The sequence below is a fragment of the Acanthochromis polyacanthus genome, chromosome 17 (genome assembly GCF_021347895.1).
Source record: "Acanthochromis polyacanthus isolate Apoly-LR-REF ecotype Palm Island chromosome 17, KAUST_Apoly_ChrSc, whole genome shotgun sequence".
NCBI classification, from domain to species: domain Eukaryota; kingdom Metazoa; phylum Chordata; class Actinopteri; family Pomacentridae; genus Acanthochromis; species Acanthochromis polyacanthus.
Genome location: NC_067129.1, coordinates 23671357 through 23691469, shown reverse-complemented (window position 1 = coordinate 23691469; position 20113 = coordinate 23671357). Strand labels below are relative to the sequence as shown.

General features: G+C 38.3%; 1 protein-coding gene across 40 annotated transcripts in view; it reads left to right on the top strand.

The window, feature by feature from the left end:
• Positions 1 to 15721, top strand: part of dlg2 (discs, large homolog 2 (Drosophila)) — a 203132-nt gene extending 187411 nt beyond the window's left edge. For 37 of the 40 annotated variants that reach the window (XM_051937093.1, XM_051937087.1, XM_051937092.1 and 34 more), the window contains 10 exons: positions 1101 to 1215; positions 1691 to 1867; positions 3809 to 3884; positions 6179 to 6275; positions 7969 to 8019; positions 9771 to 9872; positions 12168 to 12340; positions 12586 to 12695; positions 13907 to 13998; positions 15286 to 15721. In XM_051937093.1, coding sequence (XP_051793053.1) covers positions 1101 to 1215; positions 1691 to 1867; positions 3809 to 3884; positions 6179 to 6275; positions 7969 to 8019; positions 9771 to 9872; positions 12168 to 12340; positions 12586 to 12695; positions 13907 to 13998; positions 15286 to 15392 — 1100 coding nt within the window. In that variant the 3' untranslated portion in view covers positions 15393 to 15721. Of the gene's footprint in view, positions 1 to 1100; positions 1216 to 1690; positions 1868 to 3808; positions 3885 to 6178; positions 6276 to 6741; positions 6788 to 7968; positions 8020 to 9770; positions 9873 to 12167; positions 12341 to 12585; positions 12696 to 13906; positions 13999 to 15285 lie in introns of those variants that run through there. The other 3 variants (XM_051937126.1, XM_051937090.1, XM_051937123.1) reach the window with 2 other exon arrangements.
• The last annotated feature ends 4392 nt before the right edge of the window (positions 15722 to 20113 follow it).

Genomic DNA, 20113 nt, shown 5'->3' with positions numbered 1-20113 from the left:
GATTTCCCAGCCATACCACAAGTATTCAGCTTTTTTTAATCCTTATAGTGACCGGTACAAGCACTTCTCAACAGATTGATTTTGTTCATGAGTTCTGAAATTATGGTGGTTCATAATAAATGTATTAATGTTAGCAAAAGAAGTACACTGACGTTCAAAAGTTTGGAGTCACTTAGAAATGTCCTTATTTTTGAATGAAAAGCATTTTTTTTCAGTGAAGACAACATTAAATTAATCAGAAATCCTGTCTGGACATTGTTAATGTGGTAAATGACTATTCTAGCTGGAAACAGCTGATTTTTAATGGAATATCCACATAGGGCTACAGAGGAACATTTCCAGCAACCTCCTAATACTACATTGTGTTAGCTAATGGCGTTGAAAGGCTATTTGATGTTCAGAAAACCCTTGTGTAATTATGTTAGCATGTGAATAAGAGTGTCAGTTTTCATAGAAAACATGGAATTGTCTGGGTGACCCTAAACTTTTTAAGGGTAGTGCAAGTGTTTGTACACTGTCTGTATCGAGGCAGATCTATGAATTACTTCCTGCATCACCGTGTTGTTTTGTTTGTGTTTTTTTGCTTTATGAGGAAAAACTAACAAATAGAAAATAGACTAAATAAAAATTGCTGTTTCTTGACTTTGCTTGATTTTTGGCATTAATGGACAGTGAAATTTTGAAAAAAGGGAGTTTGTTTTCTTATTTTTTCATTTTTGGTTCATAACCAAAAATTTAAAAATTGACATTTTTTTCTGTTTTGGTTTCTGGTTCAAAATAAATAATTGTCATTTCTACATTTTTTGGTAGTTGAAAAATTTAAATATCCGTTAGTACATAGACCAAGGTCACATAAAAAATTTATACTATCCTTTGAGTACAGATTACCTCTAAGCTCATTTCCCTTCTGTATCATCATCTCCTTTGTATTTGCCCTCGTGAAAATCACGTAGAATTCCAATATACAGTTTCTCACTTAACAGGGGATCCTTCCAGTTTTTAGTGGCATTACCAAGCTGACCTCCTCTTTCCTTTCATGTACTGAAGTCTGAATACAGACCTGGCTGTCACTCTTCATCCATTTTCATCTTGTCTTGCAGAATACGAGCGATTTGAGGCTAAAATCCATGACCTGCGTGAACAGATGATGAACCATAGCATGAGCTCTGGATCGGGATCCCTCCGAACCAATCAGAAGAGATCGCTCTATGTGAGGTTGGTTTCCTTTAGATTTGACCCTAGTCTTGGGTGTTCGACTTAAATTCAGACAACGCAGAATATTTAAAAAAAACGTCCATTCCTTCCCCCACATTTCTTCCATGTGATGTCTGCACTGACCAAGCTCCATGGCAAATTGATCCGACCACAGTTTTGAATATTTTTTATTTATAAGAATAGTTGGGTTCATATTTCTTTTTGTATCAGGATGTGGGCCTAATTAATGACAAGATTTACACATGCACACGCTCAAACCAGGTTTGAGATCTGTGACTGAAACAGAAGAACATTTCTAATTCTAGCAGCCCCCACAGAGCAGCAGTCAATAATCTCTATGACCTGGTAAAACTCCACTTCTAATTTCTCTGCTGAAGTAGAAAAGACCTCAAATGGAGGACAGACAGAGAGGAAGTAGAAAGTGATTGTGTTTGCAATAATAAACATGATGCTCCTGTTTTCTTCCACTGAATAGGGTACTGTTTGACTATGAGAAGTCAAAAGACAGCGGCCTCCCCAGTCAAGGGCTCAGCTTCAGGTATGGGGACATACTCCACGTCATCAATGCCTCAGATGATGAATGGTGGCAGGCCCGCCGTGTTACTCCACATGGAGACAGCGAGGAAATTGGTGTCATCCCAAGCAAGAGACGGTAAGCAGTGGAGAGACCTGTTTCAGTTTGAAGACGTTTTAAAATGTAAATGATATGTAAGGGAAGTACTGACTGTCCATTCCTAAAAATAAAAAACAATCCGACGGTCATGAGTAGAAAGTACGTTGAAAAAACCAGGAACTTGGATAAGTGAAATTGATCTGATAAATTTTCTACCAAAATAACAGCGAAATGTAGCCACTGCCAAAACAGGTTTAGTTCAGGAATTAACATTTTCAACAATACCTGAAAAGCCTGAGACATTTTAAGCTGTCTGTGGAAAAAATGTCCAAACACTACAAACTGCACAAAATAGATCATTAGAAATCTGCTTAAAGTTTATTTTCACCCTGCAGAGTGCCCTTTTCAGACTTGTTTCTTGCAAGAAGGCAGATTGACTGCTTAGCAAAGGTAAATCAAGATGCATAAGAAGCAAAAATAACTCAGTGCATTTGGGTGTTAGCTGGATTTATCTTTGATGAGAAGAAAATATTTAATAAGATCATGTAATATGACTTTCCTTTTTTGGTGTGTCCATGATTTAGACGGAGGGAATCTAAAACAAATAAGACACAGGCATTAATAAATCTCTATTGATGTGTTCTTTGTAGTGTAAAAGGCAAAAGAATGAAAACAGGAGAGCCAGTGCATCCATTATACCCAGTAGTGCTGCTTTAGGTTAAAAACAGGAAACATATAGTTGGCTATACATTTAGAATTTTACAAAAAAAAACTGTTTAAAGGCCATAAAAACCCTAATCTGTGACTTAGATGTAATAAGAATTTCTTAATTTTCTCATACATTCTTGATAGAAATTAAAATTTATGTGGACACTAATGTCATGATTGGAATGATAAGAGCACTGTAGACAGGCTTTACTAACATAATAAAGCATTAGCACTATGTTTTTTTCAACAGTCCAGCATTATATCAGAATTAAAAGATGCTGCTCATTTTTGGGACTTCTGGTTGCAAAGTAGGATTCATGTGAGAGGAATCCCAGTTCACTTTCTGAAAGCTTTTCTTTGTACCTCACTTTTTCAGTCAACCCTTACTATATTTACACAACCATTCAAAAGTTTGGGGTCACCCAGACAATTTAATGTTTTCCATGAAAACTCACACTTTTATTCATGTGCTCACATAACTGCACAAGGCTTTTCTGATCATCAATTAGCCTTTCAACACCATTAACTAACACAATGTAGCATTAGAACACAGGAGTGATGGTTGCTGGAAATGTTCCTCTGTACCCCTATGAAGATATTCCATTAAAAATCAGCTGTTTCCAGCTAGAATAGTCATTTACCACATTAACAATGTCTAGACTGTATTTCTGATTAATTTAATGTTATCTTCATTGAAAAAAATGCTTTTCTTTCAAAAATAAAGACATTTCTAAGTGACCCCAATCTTTTGAACAGTAGTGTATATATAAATGCATGTCTGTAGCTCTGACAGAACTCCTTTTTTGATTTCAGAAGCATAAGTGCATAATAGACACACGCACATCAGTTCTTCACATCTACATTTAGTACCATTAACTTAACTGTCAACGTCGGTATTTTTTGATCCTCCGGTATTTATAAATTTTGCCCTGGTGCTCGTCTGATACCACAACTCAATACCCATCCCTTTAGTCACAGAGTGAATCTAAATTAATAAGCAGTCATCCCACATGACTGTCTTGAGGTCTACACAGTATGTACTGCATGACAGCCTGTTTGATTCTTTACTGGCAACATACTGATAGTCTTTTATATAGCTGATTGTTAGCAGTGATGACTGAGAAGAGAAGGAATTTCAAGAGACAAGTACAAGTGCTTGACAGATGTCTGCACGCCACAGTTTCAAAAAATTTCCATAGTTCAGTATATTGTCAGCGCAAGTTATTACATTTCAACTCTGCGGTGGACTGACTATTATTATTTCCTTGGCAGGGTGGAGAGAAAAGAGCGGGCGCGTCTAAAGACTGTGAAATTCAATGCCAAGCCAGGGTCATTTGATTCAAAAGGGGTAAGTGCCTTTCTGAGAGCTGCAAAATGGCAATTCTATCACTACATCGCCTTGATGATTCATACCTCAGATGTCTGTGAACTGAGTATGTGCAAGAAAAAAGTCGTCTTCAAGTCTTTGCAGGGACAGTGTTGCTTCCCGTGTAACCAGATTTAACTGTGTCATCATGTGCCTTCTTGGTTCTTCAATAGCACTCCTCTCACTGCAGTTTGATGTTCTTCGTAGCACACACAAACAGACAGACAGATCTCCTTTATTAAGAACAGTTTTATTGTGTGTGTGACTTTGTTCATTTACATTTCTACCAATGACATCACAGCTCCAAGTTTCTAACTCATTCAAAGATTAAAAAGAGCCGTTTCCCTCTTTCCCTCTCATTGTCTTTGTATTATGGATCCTGTAAATACAATGAAAGAGTTATATTTGTTATATTTTTCTGTCAGGAAAATTTACCTTCCAGTTGTCAAACTTTCTGCTTCAGTAAATTGTATGCTTTTAGCAAAAAATGTCACTTTACTTTTCATCCACATATTTCATTTAGAGAACTACACGAGGAATGCAGGTATATTCCACCAAGCTTTGACCTAAACCTAATGTAGACATGTTAATTCAACAACTTACATGAACTTAAGGAGGAAATAAAATGTGTGATTTGGGCAGTTAACACATCTGAGCATGACTCCACATGGAGTCAAACGTCACACAGCAGCAGCATTTTGTTTTCAAATGATGATGTAGCATTATATCCATTGTTTGAAGCGTCATCTTCTTAAGTTCCATCTTTTCTTTCTATCACTGCATGTTTTGTGTGTGCTTAAAGGAATCTCTTCTATGGCTAAACCTCATATTTTCTTTGTTGCATTACTTCTCCCATTGCATGGTCAGGGTATCTCTTCTCTCACCTTCTTTTTTTTTTTTTTACTTTAAATGGCTCTGATGCAACTGTGGCATGTCAAGAAGTACTGCAAACCTGCAGCCTCACTGTCCCAGATGAACACAACAAGCACATTATTTTAATCCTGCAGGCAGATTTCACGAACATTTTTATTTACTCGTTAGCATTTTACTAATTCAGGCAATAAGTAAGTAAGTAAAGTTTATTTCTTAAGCACTTTTCACAGATAAAAATCACAAAGTGCTTTACAATAAAATACTAGAAAAAACAAATAATTTTAAATACAATATAAAACAATAAAATACATATATAAAACAGAATAAGAAAAATGTCAACCAAATGCTCTTCTAAACAACAGTGTCTTCAGTCCACTTTTAAAAGAGACCACAGATTCTGCAAAACGCAGAGACAAAGGCAAAGCATTCCACAATGTGGGGGCCACAAACTGAAAAGATCTCTGTCCTCGGGTTCTGAAGTTTACACGAGGGATTACAAGCAGGTTCTGACCTGAGGAACAAAGAGCACGACCAGTGGCAATGGGCAAACTGGATAATGCATATTCACATTACAACAACTTTGTTTTTAATAGTGAAATGAAGGAATTCACTGCTTTGCCACTGCGTTCAATGTAAAATCACAATTTTGATAACTTTGCATGCAAAGGATTTGGGTGACCCTGACCTAATCTGAAGTCACTTTGGTTTATTTTGTAAATATCAAAAACTTTGAGAAAATGTTTCAAACTAAATTCAAAATGGCTGACTTCATGTGGAGTTCAGGATTTGGCTCCAAGAGCTTTTTGTAAGGCTGCACTTCATACATGACCATAAAACTGATTGAGCAGTGTACAGATAATGGATAAAGGACATTTATCTTTAGGCAACTTGGACCAAAAAGCATTTGCGCTGTATTTTTTCACATACTTATAATTTAGCCACCTAAGTTATATCCAAGTTGTTAACTTGTGGTTGGACTTTATTTTTTCAAAATCAACTATTCCATGGCAGAAAAACGCTCAACTTTCTCTGTTTGTGTCAGATCAGCAGTATGAACGCCATAATTGTTCATAACTGTAGTTTACTTTTTCACTGGCTTGCTAAATGGCTGAAATTTGAACATTTTTCAAAATGCTAGTGATTGTTTTTATGGTGATCATCTAATCGATTCACTGTTCAAATTATTTTGGAAGTGGTCTGACCAGAAATAAAACGAAACTTTGTTTTAGTCAGAAAACTGCACATATTACTTGTTAATATACTATTAGAGTGAAAACAAATCTCTACTTTGAAATGTTTTCAAAGAACAGAACTTCTTGATATCCCACTTTTTGCAAGCAGTTGTTTTGTCTGCATGAACGTGACAGATACCTGTTTGCCCCATGCTTTCTCTCCCTTCACAGTCATTCACTGACAAACGTAAAAAGAATTTCATCTTTACACGAAAGTTCCCATTCTACAAGAACAAAGATGGTGAACAGGATGGCAGTGATTCAGACCGTAAGTAAGCTCACAGACACACATGAACTCCATGCAGAGTCAGAGTAGGTCACACGCAGAACTAGCTGGGGAGTCATGAGTGCGTTTGAGGTGAAGACGCTTCAAACAAGCCTTTACTCCTCTCATTCATGGTTGTGTCTTGTTGTGCTGGTTTCTGTTGGATCGCAGTCAGGGACATCCTGCCTCAGATGCTGATCAGTCAGCAGGAGAGAAGCCAAATGAGTGCTGTTCATTCTGGTGTGTTGATATTGTATGAGCCGGTTTCCTTTCAGAGATACCAGAGGTTCAATCTAAATCTGCTATCATGTTGTATTTGGCTCCCTCTGCTGGCGGCTCACTGTCTGGACAGGGACAGATCTGAGGGCCCTCCACTCCCTCCTTTCACTGCCTCCCACATGGTGCTTATATTGCGGCTGTCCTCCTTCCTCTCTTTCTTCTGTTGCGGCTCTCTTTGGACGGTCAATAGGACATCCTGGGGCTAGGTGATGATGGGTATGGGACAAAGACATTCAGTAAGTTGGTCCAGGAATGATTTCTCATCTCTGTTTACCATGATTCCCCAACAAACCCACTCTTCCCACACAAATATCCTCTGTGTCACACTATTTGTCTGACCGTGTGTCTCTTGCCTGTATCACTGCATGCTGCGGCTGCTGGATTTGCCTTGCTTCTTGGTCTGCAGTGTGTTAACCTCTGTCCACTCAGGTTTTGGTCTGTTTAATGGCAAAAGGTTGAAAAAGTGTGATATGTTGTTGTGAATCCTAATAAGTGACAAACTTCTTTTTTTCCCTCTTACTTTGAATTGTACTTTATTTTCTGCAAATCACGCTTTATCCTTTGAAAAGAACTAAAATTTAGTTCGAAGAGGATGAGATGTTTTGTTTTAGAAGTTTTTAAAATCGGTTAATTTTCCTACTGTCTGTGTAGTCCGTCGTTATGTACGTGCTTGTAGTTTGAATTATTGTCCATTTACACTCTCATTGCTGCTAGTTGGAGCTTAAGCCTGTAAAGATGACAGTCACATCTGTCTGGGTGCAGCACAGGCTCAGTAGGCCACATGGAGGGTTTTTGCTCTGTGGTTGATTAGTCACCAGAATGATTCTCGTGTACTGGAACCTCCTACACTACACTGGCATGCCAGTTCACACTGACCACTGTCTTTAGATGTGGATTGTGTTTAATGCATGCGTGCATGGCACTGGTCTAAACCTTTTAAACTGTTTTGTGTTTGCCCATCAGCATTTCACTTTGAGGTACAGTCTTAGAGCATGTCACAGTTACATCTGTTTGTTTGAGAGTTATGCTGTAATGCGTTGCTAGCTCTTAGAGAAAATGTTTTAGTCCTTTTGAATATTGGTAAACACCAATATAACCTGATATTTTTCACAGGTATTTTTAAAATATCATATTACATTTTATGCAGTTTTTCATGATGTTTTGTTGCTGAAATTCAGAAGTTCTGATCATTCATTTATTTACAAAGATGAAAAAGTGGAGAATTCAGAACTTGAAGTTTAAATAGCAATAGATGTTAAAACATGATGGAAATGTTTCAGATTGATTTGAGACAGCTGTATGATTTAATATGAAGCATGAGCCGCATACATGCATTTGGATGTTAACAGGGAATAGTTATCTTTTATCTCACCAAAATGGCAGAGATGTGTTCTAATATTTCTATGTATCCCACCAGGGAGTCAAGATGATGTGATTCTCTCTTATGAACCTGTGATCCGGCAAGAAAGTAAGTCATCACTTCCCCGTCAATGTGTCTTCAAAGCCTCTCAACATGCATGCCACTTTACTGCTGTAGTGCTCATTTAGATTTGTCTAATGCTTCATTGTTACTGAGAAAAGGTAAGGTTACCATGAGACATTCATAACGAGTAAATAGAACCCTGCAATGTTAAATAGTTATGAAAAAGCAGTAATTATCATATTTGTAAAAGGTTGTGCTTATGTCACATTCACAACTTCTATTGTAAGGTGAGATGTAAAGTGGCATGGTGAAGCATGGGAAGAACAAAACAATACTTTGACACAGCTGGAAAAACACATAAAATGGAAAAAACATGGAGGGAAATCTTTCAAGCAGTTACTCAACAGTGACTCAACAGTTCAGTACAGTGCTACACATCCTTCAGACAGACTATTCTGCTCATCCATCCATCCATCCATCCATCCATCCATCCATCCATCCATCCATCCATCCATCCATCCATCCATCCATCCATCCATCCATCCATCCATCCATCCATCCATCCATCCATCCATCCATCCATCCATCCATCCATCAACAGGGGTGGGAGGTGCGGTATATCCTGGACAGGTCAGTGCAGTACATGAAGCCAACACAGAGAGAGTGACAGACAGAGTACCCTCACATTCACAGCTACAGCCAGTTTATACTCACCAATAAACCTTCTATGCATATCTTTGGATAGACAAAACCCACATAGCCACAGGGAGAACACTTGGAGCCTAGTAGTAAATAGTAGCAATACAATTAAATTCTGTATACATTGTGTTATATTTAATTTTATTGCTAGTATTTTTTTCCTCCCTGTTCCTCTTTCTATAGTTTCTTTATTTTTTTATTATTCTCTTCCGTATTCCGAGGTTTATACCAACAGCCGAAACCAAATTCCTTGTATGTTGTGTACATACTTGGCCATTAAAGCCATTAAAGCTGATTCTGATTCTCAGTAGAAATTAACTGGACTATTTCACCTCTCATCCAAGAGGCTTCTTCAGTTTTAACTGACTAATGGGGAGTTACAAAATTTGTAGTCATTCCAGGTCACATGGCCTGTTAACGAACAGGATTCGCATGCCTCAAGGTGTGAATTGTTGTGAAATCTGAAGGTCCAACAACAACACCGCCAGCAATCCTAGTGGTGGAGCGACCAGTTTACACAACAAAGATTAGGAATCTGCCATGTCAGGAGTGACTCAAGATGGTCATGGTAGCAAAACTGTCAGGGGAGAAGTTGATAAGTGGTGTCACAAACCACCTCCTCTGTTTAGAGATGGCTTTTCTAATTTGACATGGATGGATTCCTTCACTCCTCTTTCAAAACCATCCGCCCTCTCTGTCCAAAATGAGGACATTGCTGTCGTCAAAGGAATGTCGTTTAAACTTGAAATGCAGGTGAAGTGTTGAGTCTTATCCTGATGAGCTGCTCTCCTGTGTTGAGCCATGCGCTTGTGAAGATGTTGTTTAGTGTCTCCTATGTACCAGTCTGTGCACTCTTTACTGCATTGCAAATCAAGTGTGATTATTTGTCTCTGTGTAGCCCTGTGATAGACTGGTGACCTGTCCAGGGTCTAAACTTCACCCTAAGTCAGCTGGATAGAGTCTAGGATTAAAGCAGGGTATAGATAATGGGTGGATGGACGTCTGACTTTCATGAAAAACAAAGAATAAATGATGCAGATGTGGTGGCTTCTAAAGAAATATTTAAGAAATGCTCTCAATCTATGTTTCTTTTCCAGTTAATTATGCCAGACCTGTGATAATTCTCGGACCGATGAAGGACAGAATCAACGATGATCTGATATCAGAGTTCCCAGAGAAGTTTGGGTCATGTGTGCCACGTAAGTAGGTCAAGCAAACAGAACAACCGTTTGTTTCGCATTCTTCATGAACAACAGGGAAGCAGAGAATAAATGAAATTACAGGTAGTTTTTGTGTTATTTAATTACAGTTGTTGTGTGACATGATGTGACGCTGATAACGAACGGAAAACGTGCATTTTGTTGTGTTTGTTGCCACTTAGTCAGTGTTTGCCATCATCATATTCACTGGCATTTTCTATTACACCAGCATCATCCACTCATCTAACCATTGCTGCATTGTGTGGAGGCTGAGTCAGTCTTAGTGATGAACTAACATTTGATACTTCACCTTTAACTGTTTAGCTGTGATAAGGTTTTGATCCCAGCATGACTTTTGATTTGACCAACTGAACAGGATGAGCTCACCTGTCTGTGCATTGTGTGATGATACTCCTAATCAGGCAAAGTTTTTGTGCTGCATGTTTGATTTATCCATCTCTTTTATTTCAATTCACCCTTTAAACCATATAAAGCTGCTAACAGTTCAGGTTACCAAGGTAAGTGAGCCCATAAGCTGATTTTTCCATCCTTTTGTTTAGAAAGTGAAGTCTGAAGCAATTTGTAAATGCTTCCACTCCTTTTTCCCTTACAGCTTGTGTGAAGTCCGTTAGGGATTGTTGGTGTTGTACAGTATATATTTGTTTAATTTTGGTAAAAAGTGCATTTTCTAGCATTGTAGAAGCACTAGTTGTAGATTATATAGAGAACTATACTATAGACAGCTTATTTCTTCAAAGGTATCCAGTGAAATTTGCTGAGTAATGACAGAACGCTCATCAGACACAACATTTAAACCACAGGCTGAAGAAGAAAAGCACTCAGAGCGCAGTGCTCCACCAAGGCTGCTCAGTCGTTGTATGATTACCAACGAATAAGTCCTGATAAGTCCACAGCAGTCGATTTGTAATAGAATCGCAATTGTGATCGTCAGCAGGCAGCTGATGGAGTGTTCACTTGTTGTCATGGTTACAGTGACACCGTGCCGCTATCTCACAATGATACAGAAATCTTTAACAAATCCATGGATCCAGACTATAAGCTGCATCACTTGGTCCTTGTGTCATTTCTGACCTTCCCTGAAAATTTCATCCAAATCTGTTTGTCCGTTTTTGAGTAATGTTGCTGACAGACAAACAGATGGACAGACATGCAGATTGACAAACATATGTCGATCATCACATAACTCTGTTGTGTTCCTTTGTGGAGTAATGAAAGGACAAGACCTGCTCTGTTTTATCATGTTTTCTTGTACATTATCTGGACGGCAGGGTGTACGCGTGTCGATTAGATGGGGAAGAGATTTCAGCAGCATGCAGTGTGGGAAGAACGCAAGACAGGGGAGGCAGTGTGATGCACTGAGCACTATGCTACCAGGAAACCTTAAGTCCTTGCATTAATGTAGATGCTACCTGACATTGCACATCTTTGACATGGAGCGCCTACCTAAACTTTGTTCCAGACAATGTACGTCCATTCATAGCGATAGTATTCCCTGATGGCCGTGGCCTCTTCCAGCAGGATGATGCACCCTGCCACACTGTAAATAATATTCAGGAATGGTTTCAGGAACACGATAAAAAGACTTCCACATTCTCTCCAAATTTCCCAGATCTTTCAGCAGTTGGAATGTGTTGAAAAAATAGTGATCTACTCCATGGAGACCACCCCTCTCTTCCACTACTTAAAGCGTCTGCTGCTCACGTCCTGCCTGATAGCAGTTTTTGCAGAACAAGGGCACTGACACAATATTAGACAGGTGGTTTAATGTTGTGTCTGATGGCGTATGCTAGCAATATTTAATTAATAGGTCCTTGTTTGCCAAAGTTTTAGTTTCCATTGCACACTAGTGGAGAATCCACCTCAGATGTCTTCCAAGTATTATTATTATTATTATTATTAAGAGGTAATAAAGAGGTAATGTCTCCATTTGCTTACTTGTGCAAATTTCATGACAAGTGTTTAAACGTGTGTGACTGGATATCTTTAAAGATAAATGAGCATCCTGTTGTTGTGAGAATTTAGAATATGATTAGAATTTGACAGAGGCTCCTAATTATCTCCACCTTGGTGTCTTTTTTTGGTGGCAATTTAAGCAAAATGTCACCATTTAAACACTAAGATGCAGTGTTAATATTTGTGTGTTGGAGATTTTAAAACTTCATGTGTTTTAGAGACTTTGATTTGTTATGTGAGAAATCAGAAAGGAACACAGCGAGTGTCTGCTGATCCTGTTGTGGCGACTAAGAGCGTATCCTCCTTTCTCTCACACCAAAGATACCACTCGGCCAAAGAGGGACTACGAGATGGACGGGCGAGACTATCACTTTGTGATGTCCAGAGAGCAAATGGAGAAGGACATCCAAGAGCACAAGTTCATTGAGGCGGGACAGTACAATGATAATCTGTATGGAACAAGTGTCCAGTCTGTGAAATATGTGGCTGAGAGGGTGAGACTCTCCACCTACATGTAAACGTTACATGTCGGCAAAAGTGTAAACATAAGAATGTGAAGTTCAGGCCTTGAGGTCTGTTCATCACATAGGCGCTTAGATTCTACACCAGCAAAAAGAACAGATCGTAACACATGAGATTATTTTTTATATTTGACAAACTTTGCACAGTGAAGCTTTAATATTGGAATTTATGTTATTTTGTGTGGTACATCTCTTCTAAACGCATGCCTCTGTCCCAGGGTAAACATTGCATTCTGGATGTATCTGGAAATGCCATCAAAAGACTACAAGTAGCACAACTCTATCCCATTGCCATCTTCATAAAACCGAAGTCTATTGATTCACTAATGTGAGTATTCATTTTCAGTTTTACTACAAACAACTAAACACTCTGACACTGCTACACTTCAATAGACTGGTTCCTACTACTTCTATTTACCGTTTGTCTAGCAGCAGTACACAAATATATGTGTTTATTTATTCATTTTTTGGAAGCTTTCAGTTTTAATTCACCATACAGTTACTTTTGCAATTATAGCATTAGGTACACATTAGACCTGGCCGTAGTACAGAGAAAGACCCAACAGTTGTCTTAGGAGCAGCACAGAACCAGACTTTAGCATCTCTAAAGACATTTAGTGTGTTCTGAACCATTTTTGCAGTTAAATGTTCATATTAGGGGTGGGATTGTTTACATGAGTTGCACATATACATGCTGGCCACATCATAATCATTTAGTTAACAACCCAACTTGGTTTCTTTTTAATTACGATTTTAGTTTTTGAGCTCCTGATCTTATAGGAGTCTCAGCTTGAACATTAGAAATAAGTGAATTTTTTTCCTGACAAAATGTTTTGTCCTGGATATAGTCACATTGAGTGGTATTTATCTCATATTTAACGTTTTTGAATTGAAAATACACCAAATTTGCTTATTAAAGTGGCATTTTGCAGTGTAGCATTGGAGGGAACAATAACTCCCACTAAACTACTAAAAATCAGAAAAAAATATCTGATCATTCACAGGCAAGTTGTGAAGCATTCCAGTTCTTGATAAATATTTTCAGTGAATGGCACTGAGGGCTGCAAGCTGGGTCTTGTTTTTGACGATATTTGCTTGAATTTTGCAAAAATTCCTAAAAACTAATGTATTCTTCTGTGATACAAATAAAAATCATTTTCATTTTCAAAGGTTTAAAACAAGATCTCTCCTACTGACTGTGTGCTGAAAGTTTTAAGCTGCATGCCTCACTTTGTTGCTTGTTGATCTGAGGTTCCAAAACATTATTTATGTCAAAAATCATGCTTCTATGTGCGTATCTTAAAGTTGAGCGTTAAGATGAACTCAAATACTCTCCTCCTTCAGGAGATGCTCTGAAAACAGCGTATATGCCACACTCCCTTCAGACATCAATCTGACCAGAAAACTGAGAGCAGCCAAACATAGCAACAGCATGGTGCAGTGCAGTCATGCATTTTTAAGTGCAGGGGACTAGATTGTTGAAATAGAAATCAAGGAAAATCGTGTGTGTGATGTTCTGTGTCCTGTCCCCCTATGCAGGGACATGAATAAGAGACTGACAGAGGACCAAGCCAGGAAGACATTTGACAGGGCTATGAAGCTGGAGCAAGAGTTTGGTGAATCTTTCACAGGTATGACATTAATGGAGACACCGATGCGAAAGGAACCGTTCATATTCAGCTTGTGCCTCACAGTTAAACGCTGCTCAGACAGACCATATAGTCACACAAAGGCTGATTTCAAAGCTCTCCATTAAAATGACCTGAGAACAGGAATGGGAAGGGTTTGCCCACATGACTGCATGCAGATTCCACAAATGTCTGATTTTCCTCATCCAGACTTTAAATGTAGACGTTATAGAAATGCCGGTTCATGTACAACTGTATTTTGCAGTTATAATAAGCCCATTGGTGGCAGGCATTTGAAAAATGATTCTGATATCTATCATTTTGACCTCGAATCCAATAGGCAAGTTATCCTTTCACGAGTGATTGGACCCTACACTCTTCCATAAATGGGTCAAAAATGACCTGCATAAATCTGTTTTTATGCCATTTTTGTCATTTTAGTTAACACTAATAATCTGTTCTTGTTTGTATTCTATTTCTGTCCACACAAGAATGATTTCATGTCTGAATAATGTTTATTTTCCACTTTATAATAGAGTTTGAACATTCTGATAGTTGAAAAAGAAGAAAATTACACAGTACGGCAACAGAAGAATGTCAAGATCCCTTTTTATTTCCTCCTGCTGTTGTTGCTCTCTGTCCCTCCATCACCTCTTGTATTGATATCAGTGGTGGAGAGCTTCGGGTAGTAATAAAAATACTACAGTTTCTTTAAAAGTATAAAAGATAACCTAAAAATTTAAATGGAATGATATCAAAAACATGTTTTTTGAGGAATAGCTGGAACATGAAATAAAAAAAACTTTTCATCACAAAGATAATGCAAGAAAACGACATCACCGGGTCATTTCTGAGCCACTTATGCATCTAAGGATCAAAGATACCTTCTACCTAAAGATATCTCTTACACGGCTTTTGTCATTTCTCAGTCTAATTGAAATGTGGAATCATTTTATGGAGGAAGGCAAACTTATGTAGAACCCTTAAATGTCAAGTTTTTATGTGATAATGGCAAACATCCTAACTTCTCTGATGGTGGAAGTTTTATTTTTTGTTTTTGTTTTTTTAAACAAACTTCTAAATGCCAGCAATAATTAGTGTCAGAATGGATGGAAATAGCCTACAGGGCCTTTTTCTTATTCTAAAAGTCAGACGTCTTCAATACTACACACTTTAAACGGACAGCTATGAGATTTCACAGTGACTGAATGTTTACTGAAAAAGTGCAATTGTGCCTGTATCTTAATTTGATGTTCATTTCCCAGCTCATACATAGTTTTTGCTTTGCAGCGTTGGTTCAAGGAGACACCTTAGAGGACATTTATAACCACTGCAAACAGGTCATAGAGGAACATTCAGGACCCTATATCTGGATCCCCTCGAAGGAGAAACTATAATAACTCATCACCCTGCAAGGGAGTCTGGACTGCTAGGAACTAGTAATAAGCTGTATCATATGGTAACTGTGTGGCGATAAATAGTCTTCATAAATACTTATTGTGAATATGTTTTTTTTTTAAATATTATTATTATTTTCTCTTTGTTTGGTTATTGCTTCTTTTTTCACTCAACATGAATGTTCCTGAATGTAAACCACATAATGTTAGAAAATTTTAGGTCTTTAATCATGAACCGTTTGTATATTTGTTGATTTTTTTTTTAATTATTTAAACAAAATGGAAAGGAAATGTAATGAAAATGAAATAAAATTGGGGGTATGTGTCCACATCGTTACTGTGTGGGATTTCAAACGGGATGTTGGAACGTTGTCGTATACAGTGCAGATGTCTTTGCTTTGCCACAGGAGGAAAGGTACTCCAAGTGTGATACTGCAAATCGCAAAAAAATTCAATGTCCGATGCCCAAAGTTTGTTTCTGGTCTTGCAACTGTGCATACTCTGGACAGCGCTTTGCTTTGTGTGTCTTTTCATTGCCATATCCTCCTTCCATGACTGTATTTCTTTATGTGACGTGACAACGAGCATTTGTGAGGAAAATGGTTTTTCACCCGGGCTCTTTGTGGTTCTTTTTTCTTTTTTCTTTTCAAGAAAGACACTAATCATCTAGCCATTGCATTGACAATGATGAGTAAAGAGACAGAGCTGCTATAGGCAACAGAAATGTGACATTATATTTTGCTACTTAATTGCTAGAGGGCACAAAAGCACACAGTCATTTATTATTGAGAATATAACTTTGATTAAAGGGTAATTTACAGAGCATATCTAATTTGAGTGATGTAGTGTGTTGGGCTCTGTGGGTGAGAATGCAACAGGGAAGTAGTGATTGCATTCATTAGTGACACGTCTTTTGAGACCAGTTTCAGGAAAGCGGGTTAAGTGACATTTTTTGGAAGTATAAAATTATCTAGTAGAAAAGGAAAAATAAGAAGGAATGAAAAGTAACTTGTCAGATTATAACATCCTGCAGCAGCACTGTGGAGTCCTCAGTGAACTCGGTGATTGAAAAGGTGGGTTTTTAGCTTCACTTTGAAGAAGATATTGATTTAAAGTTTGAGTTGAAACGGGTGCTTCTCAGCTCAAAGAGCAGTTTTACAAAAGTGGCTGCAGCACACTGCGCTTCAAGATGGACAAGATGAAGACGCGGTCTGTTTGCTCAATAAAAGGCTGGTAGTAAGGCAGTATCTCCTAATGAGAAAGGTCCAGTAATGGTGATTACAATTTGGGAAGACCCAACACATTTCGATCCACTGACTTGTGGCAGCTTTCTTGTTCATAAATTAATACATTTCTGATGCTGTTTTCTAATCCAGAGTCTCCCTATTGAGCTGCAATAAAGAGACACTAACTCCAAGATGGAAAAACTAAAACTGTAGAAGATATCAGCTTGATTTGTCGAACTCAGTCTGATTAAGTCTCATTTTACTTTCAAACCTTTAAATATATTTAACACAAAATGAGAACTGTTTACTTTTTTTTTTACATTGCTAGCATGTCCATATAGTGTTTTTTGTTTGCTGGAAGACACATGAGAAAAACAGTCAAGAACACCTCAACTGAAGCATGGAGGTGCCTGCTGGGACATGATCAGTCAGCAGATCGGAATCATTCAATCAGACTTGTGTCTATTTCAAACCCAGCCCAACTCTGGTTGTGATCTGAGTGCAAAGGTGTCACATAATTTCGAAATCCGTCAAAACATTTTGTGGCCCATTGTGTCCTATAAATGGATGCATTGTCATCTTCGATAGATCACTCCCACCCACATGGAAATGTTTCATCATAGAGCGATGGTGATCACTCACAACTACCTTGTATTGATTTGCAATGACCTATGTCTCTAAGCGAATGCCAATGTATAATGTTCCCATTTTTGAAGAAATAACAGATTTTAAGACTTGTCATGGTTTTAGGCTTGTGCCCCTGTGGCTCGGCCTCTGTACTGCTGAGCACTGGCAGTACCACTTGGATACTGAGCGGGCAGTATTTGCAACTATACTGCTCAGCTGGAGTTCAGTCCTTCAGACCCACCTGTAGGAAAAAGTAAAACACTTATCTTGAGATCAGTTTTGATTTTCATAGTGAAAATATTCATACATCATCGTAGGCAGACTGATATGATTTTACTATACAATAACAACCAAGTAAACTCTGTTCAAAAAGTCTCTGGAGAATTGATCTTCTCAGTCAGCATGTCTGAAATAAGTTAGTTGGATGACAAAATGGGAACAAACACATTTGCAAATCTTTCACATAGCTAGCTTCATCCGACACTCGTCTGTCTGCAGTGTAACCTCATACCCACTACAGCTGTGCCAAAGTCTGTCTTTGGTACCAAGTCAATGCATAGATCAGTTGATATTTCAATTAAGACTACACTACCAGTCAATATTTTGGACACACCTTCTCATTTAATGTTTTTTCTTTATTTTCATGACTATTTCCATTGTAGATTCTCACCGAAGGCATCAAAACTATGAATGAACACATACGGAATTATGAAGTAAACAAAAAAATGTGAAGTACACACGTGGACAAAATTGTTGGTACCCCTCAGTTAAAGAAGGAAAAACCCACAATTCTCACTGAAATCACTTGAAACTCACAAAAGTAACAAATAAAAATTTATTGAAAATTAAATAATCAAAATCAGCCATTACTTTTGAATTGTTGATTAACATAATTATTTAAAAAAAACAAACTAATGAAATAGGGCTGGACAAAAATGATGGTACCCATAACTTAATATTTTGTTGCACAACCTTTTGAGGCAATCACTGCAATTAAACGATTTCTGTATTTGTCAATGAGCGTTCTGCAGCTGTCAACAGGTATTTTGGCCCACTCCTCATGAGCAAACAGCTCCAGTTGTCTCAGGTTTGATGGGTGTCTTCTCCAAATGGCATGTTTCAGCTCCTTCCACATATGTTCAATGGGATTCAGATCTGGGCTCATAGAAGGCCACTTTAGAATAGTCCAACGTTTTTCTCTCAGCCATTCTTGGGTGTTTTTGGCTGTGTGTTTTGGATCGTTGTCCTGTTGGAAGACCCATGACCTGCGACTGAGACCAAGCTTTCTGACACTAGGCAGCACATTTCTCTCCAGAATGCCTTGATAGTCTTCAGATTTCATCGTACCTTGCACACTTTCAAGACACCCTGTGCCAGATGCAGCAAAGCAGCCCCAAAACATTACTGAGCCTCCTCCATGTTTCACCGTAGGGACAGTGTTCTTTTCTTCGTATGCTTGGTTTTTGAGTCTATGAACATAGAGTTGATGTGCCTTACCAAAAAGCTCCAGTTTGGTCTCATCTGTCCAAAGGACATTCTCCCAGAAGCTTTGTGGCTTGTCAACATGCATTTTTGCAAATTCCAGTCTGGCTTTTTTATGAGTTTTTTTCAGCAGTGGTGTCCTCCTTGGTCGTCTCCCATGAAGTCCACTTTGGCTCAAACAACGACGAATGGTGCGATCTGACACTGATGTACCTTGGCCTTGGAGTTCACCTTTAATTTCTTTGGAGGTTGCTCTGGGCTCTTTGGATACAATTCCAACGATCCGTCTCTTCAATTTGTCATCAATTTTCCTCTTGCGGCCACGTCCAGGGAGGTTGGCTACTGTCCCGTGGGTCTTGAACTTCTGAATAATATGAGCCACTGTTGTCACAGGAACTTCAAGCTGTTTAGAGATGGTCTTATAGCCTTTACCTTTAAGATGTTTGTCTATAATTTTTTTTCGGATGTCCTGGGACAATTCTCTCCTTCGCTTTCTGTTGTCCATGTTCAGTGTGGTACACACCTTTTCACCAAACAGCAGGGTGACTACTTGTCTCCCTTTAAATAGGCAGACTGACTGATTATGAGTTTGGAAACACCTGTGATGTCAATTAAATGACACACCTGAGTTAATCATGTCACTCTGGTCAAATAGTTTTCAATCTTTTATAGAGGTACCATCATTTTTGTCCAGGCCTGTTTCATTAGTTTGTTTTTTTTAATAATTATGTTAATCAACAATTCAAAAGTAATGGCTGTTTTTGATTATTTAATTTTCAATAAATTTTTATTTATTGTTACTTTTGTGAGTTTCAAGTGATTTCAGTGAGAATTGTGGGTTTTTCCTTCTTTAACTGAGGGGTACCAACAATTTTGTCCACGTGTGTAAATCAAAATATGTTTTATATTTTAGATTCTTCAAAGTAGCCACCCTTTGATTACCGCTTTGCAAACTCTTGGCATTCTCTCCATGAGCTTCATGAGGTAGTCGCCTGAAACTGTTTTCGCTTCACAGGTGTCCCTTGTCAAGGTTCAGTTGTGGAATTTCTTGCTTTCTTAATGGGGTTGGGACCATCAGTTGTGTTGTGCAGAAGTCAGGTTGGTACACAGATGACAGCCCTATTTGATTGTTAGAATCCACATTATGTCAAGAACCAATCAGCTGAGTAAAGAGAAACGACAGTCCATCATTATTTTAAGAACTGAAGGTCAGTCAGTCTGGAAAATTGCAAAAACTTTGAATGTATCTCCAAGTGCAGTTGCACAAACCATCATGCACTACGACAAAACTGGCTCACATGAGGACCGCCCCAGGAAAGGAAGGCCAAGAGTCACCTCTGCTGAGGATAAGTTCATGTGAATCAGGATTTACTCTGCATGTACTGC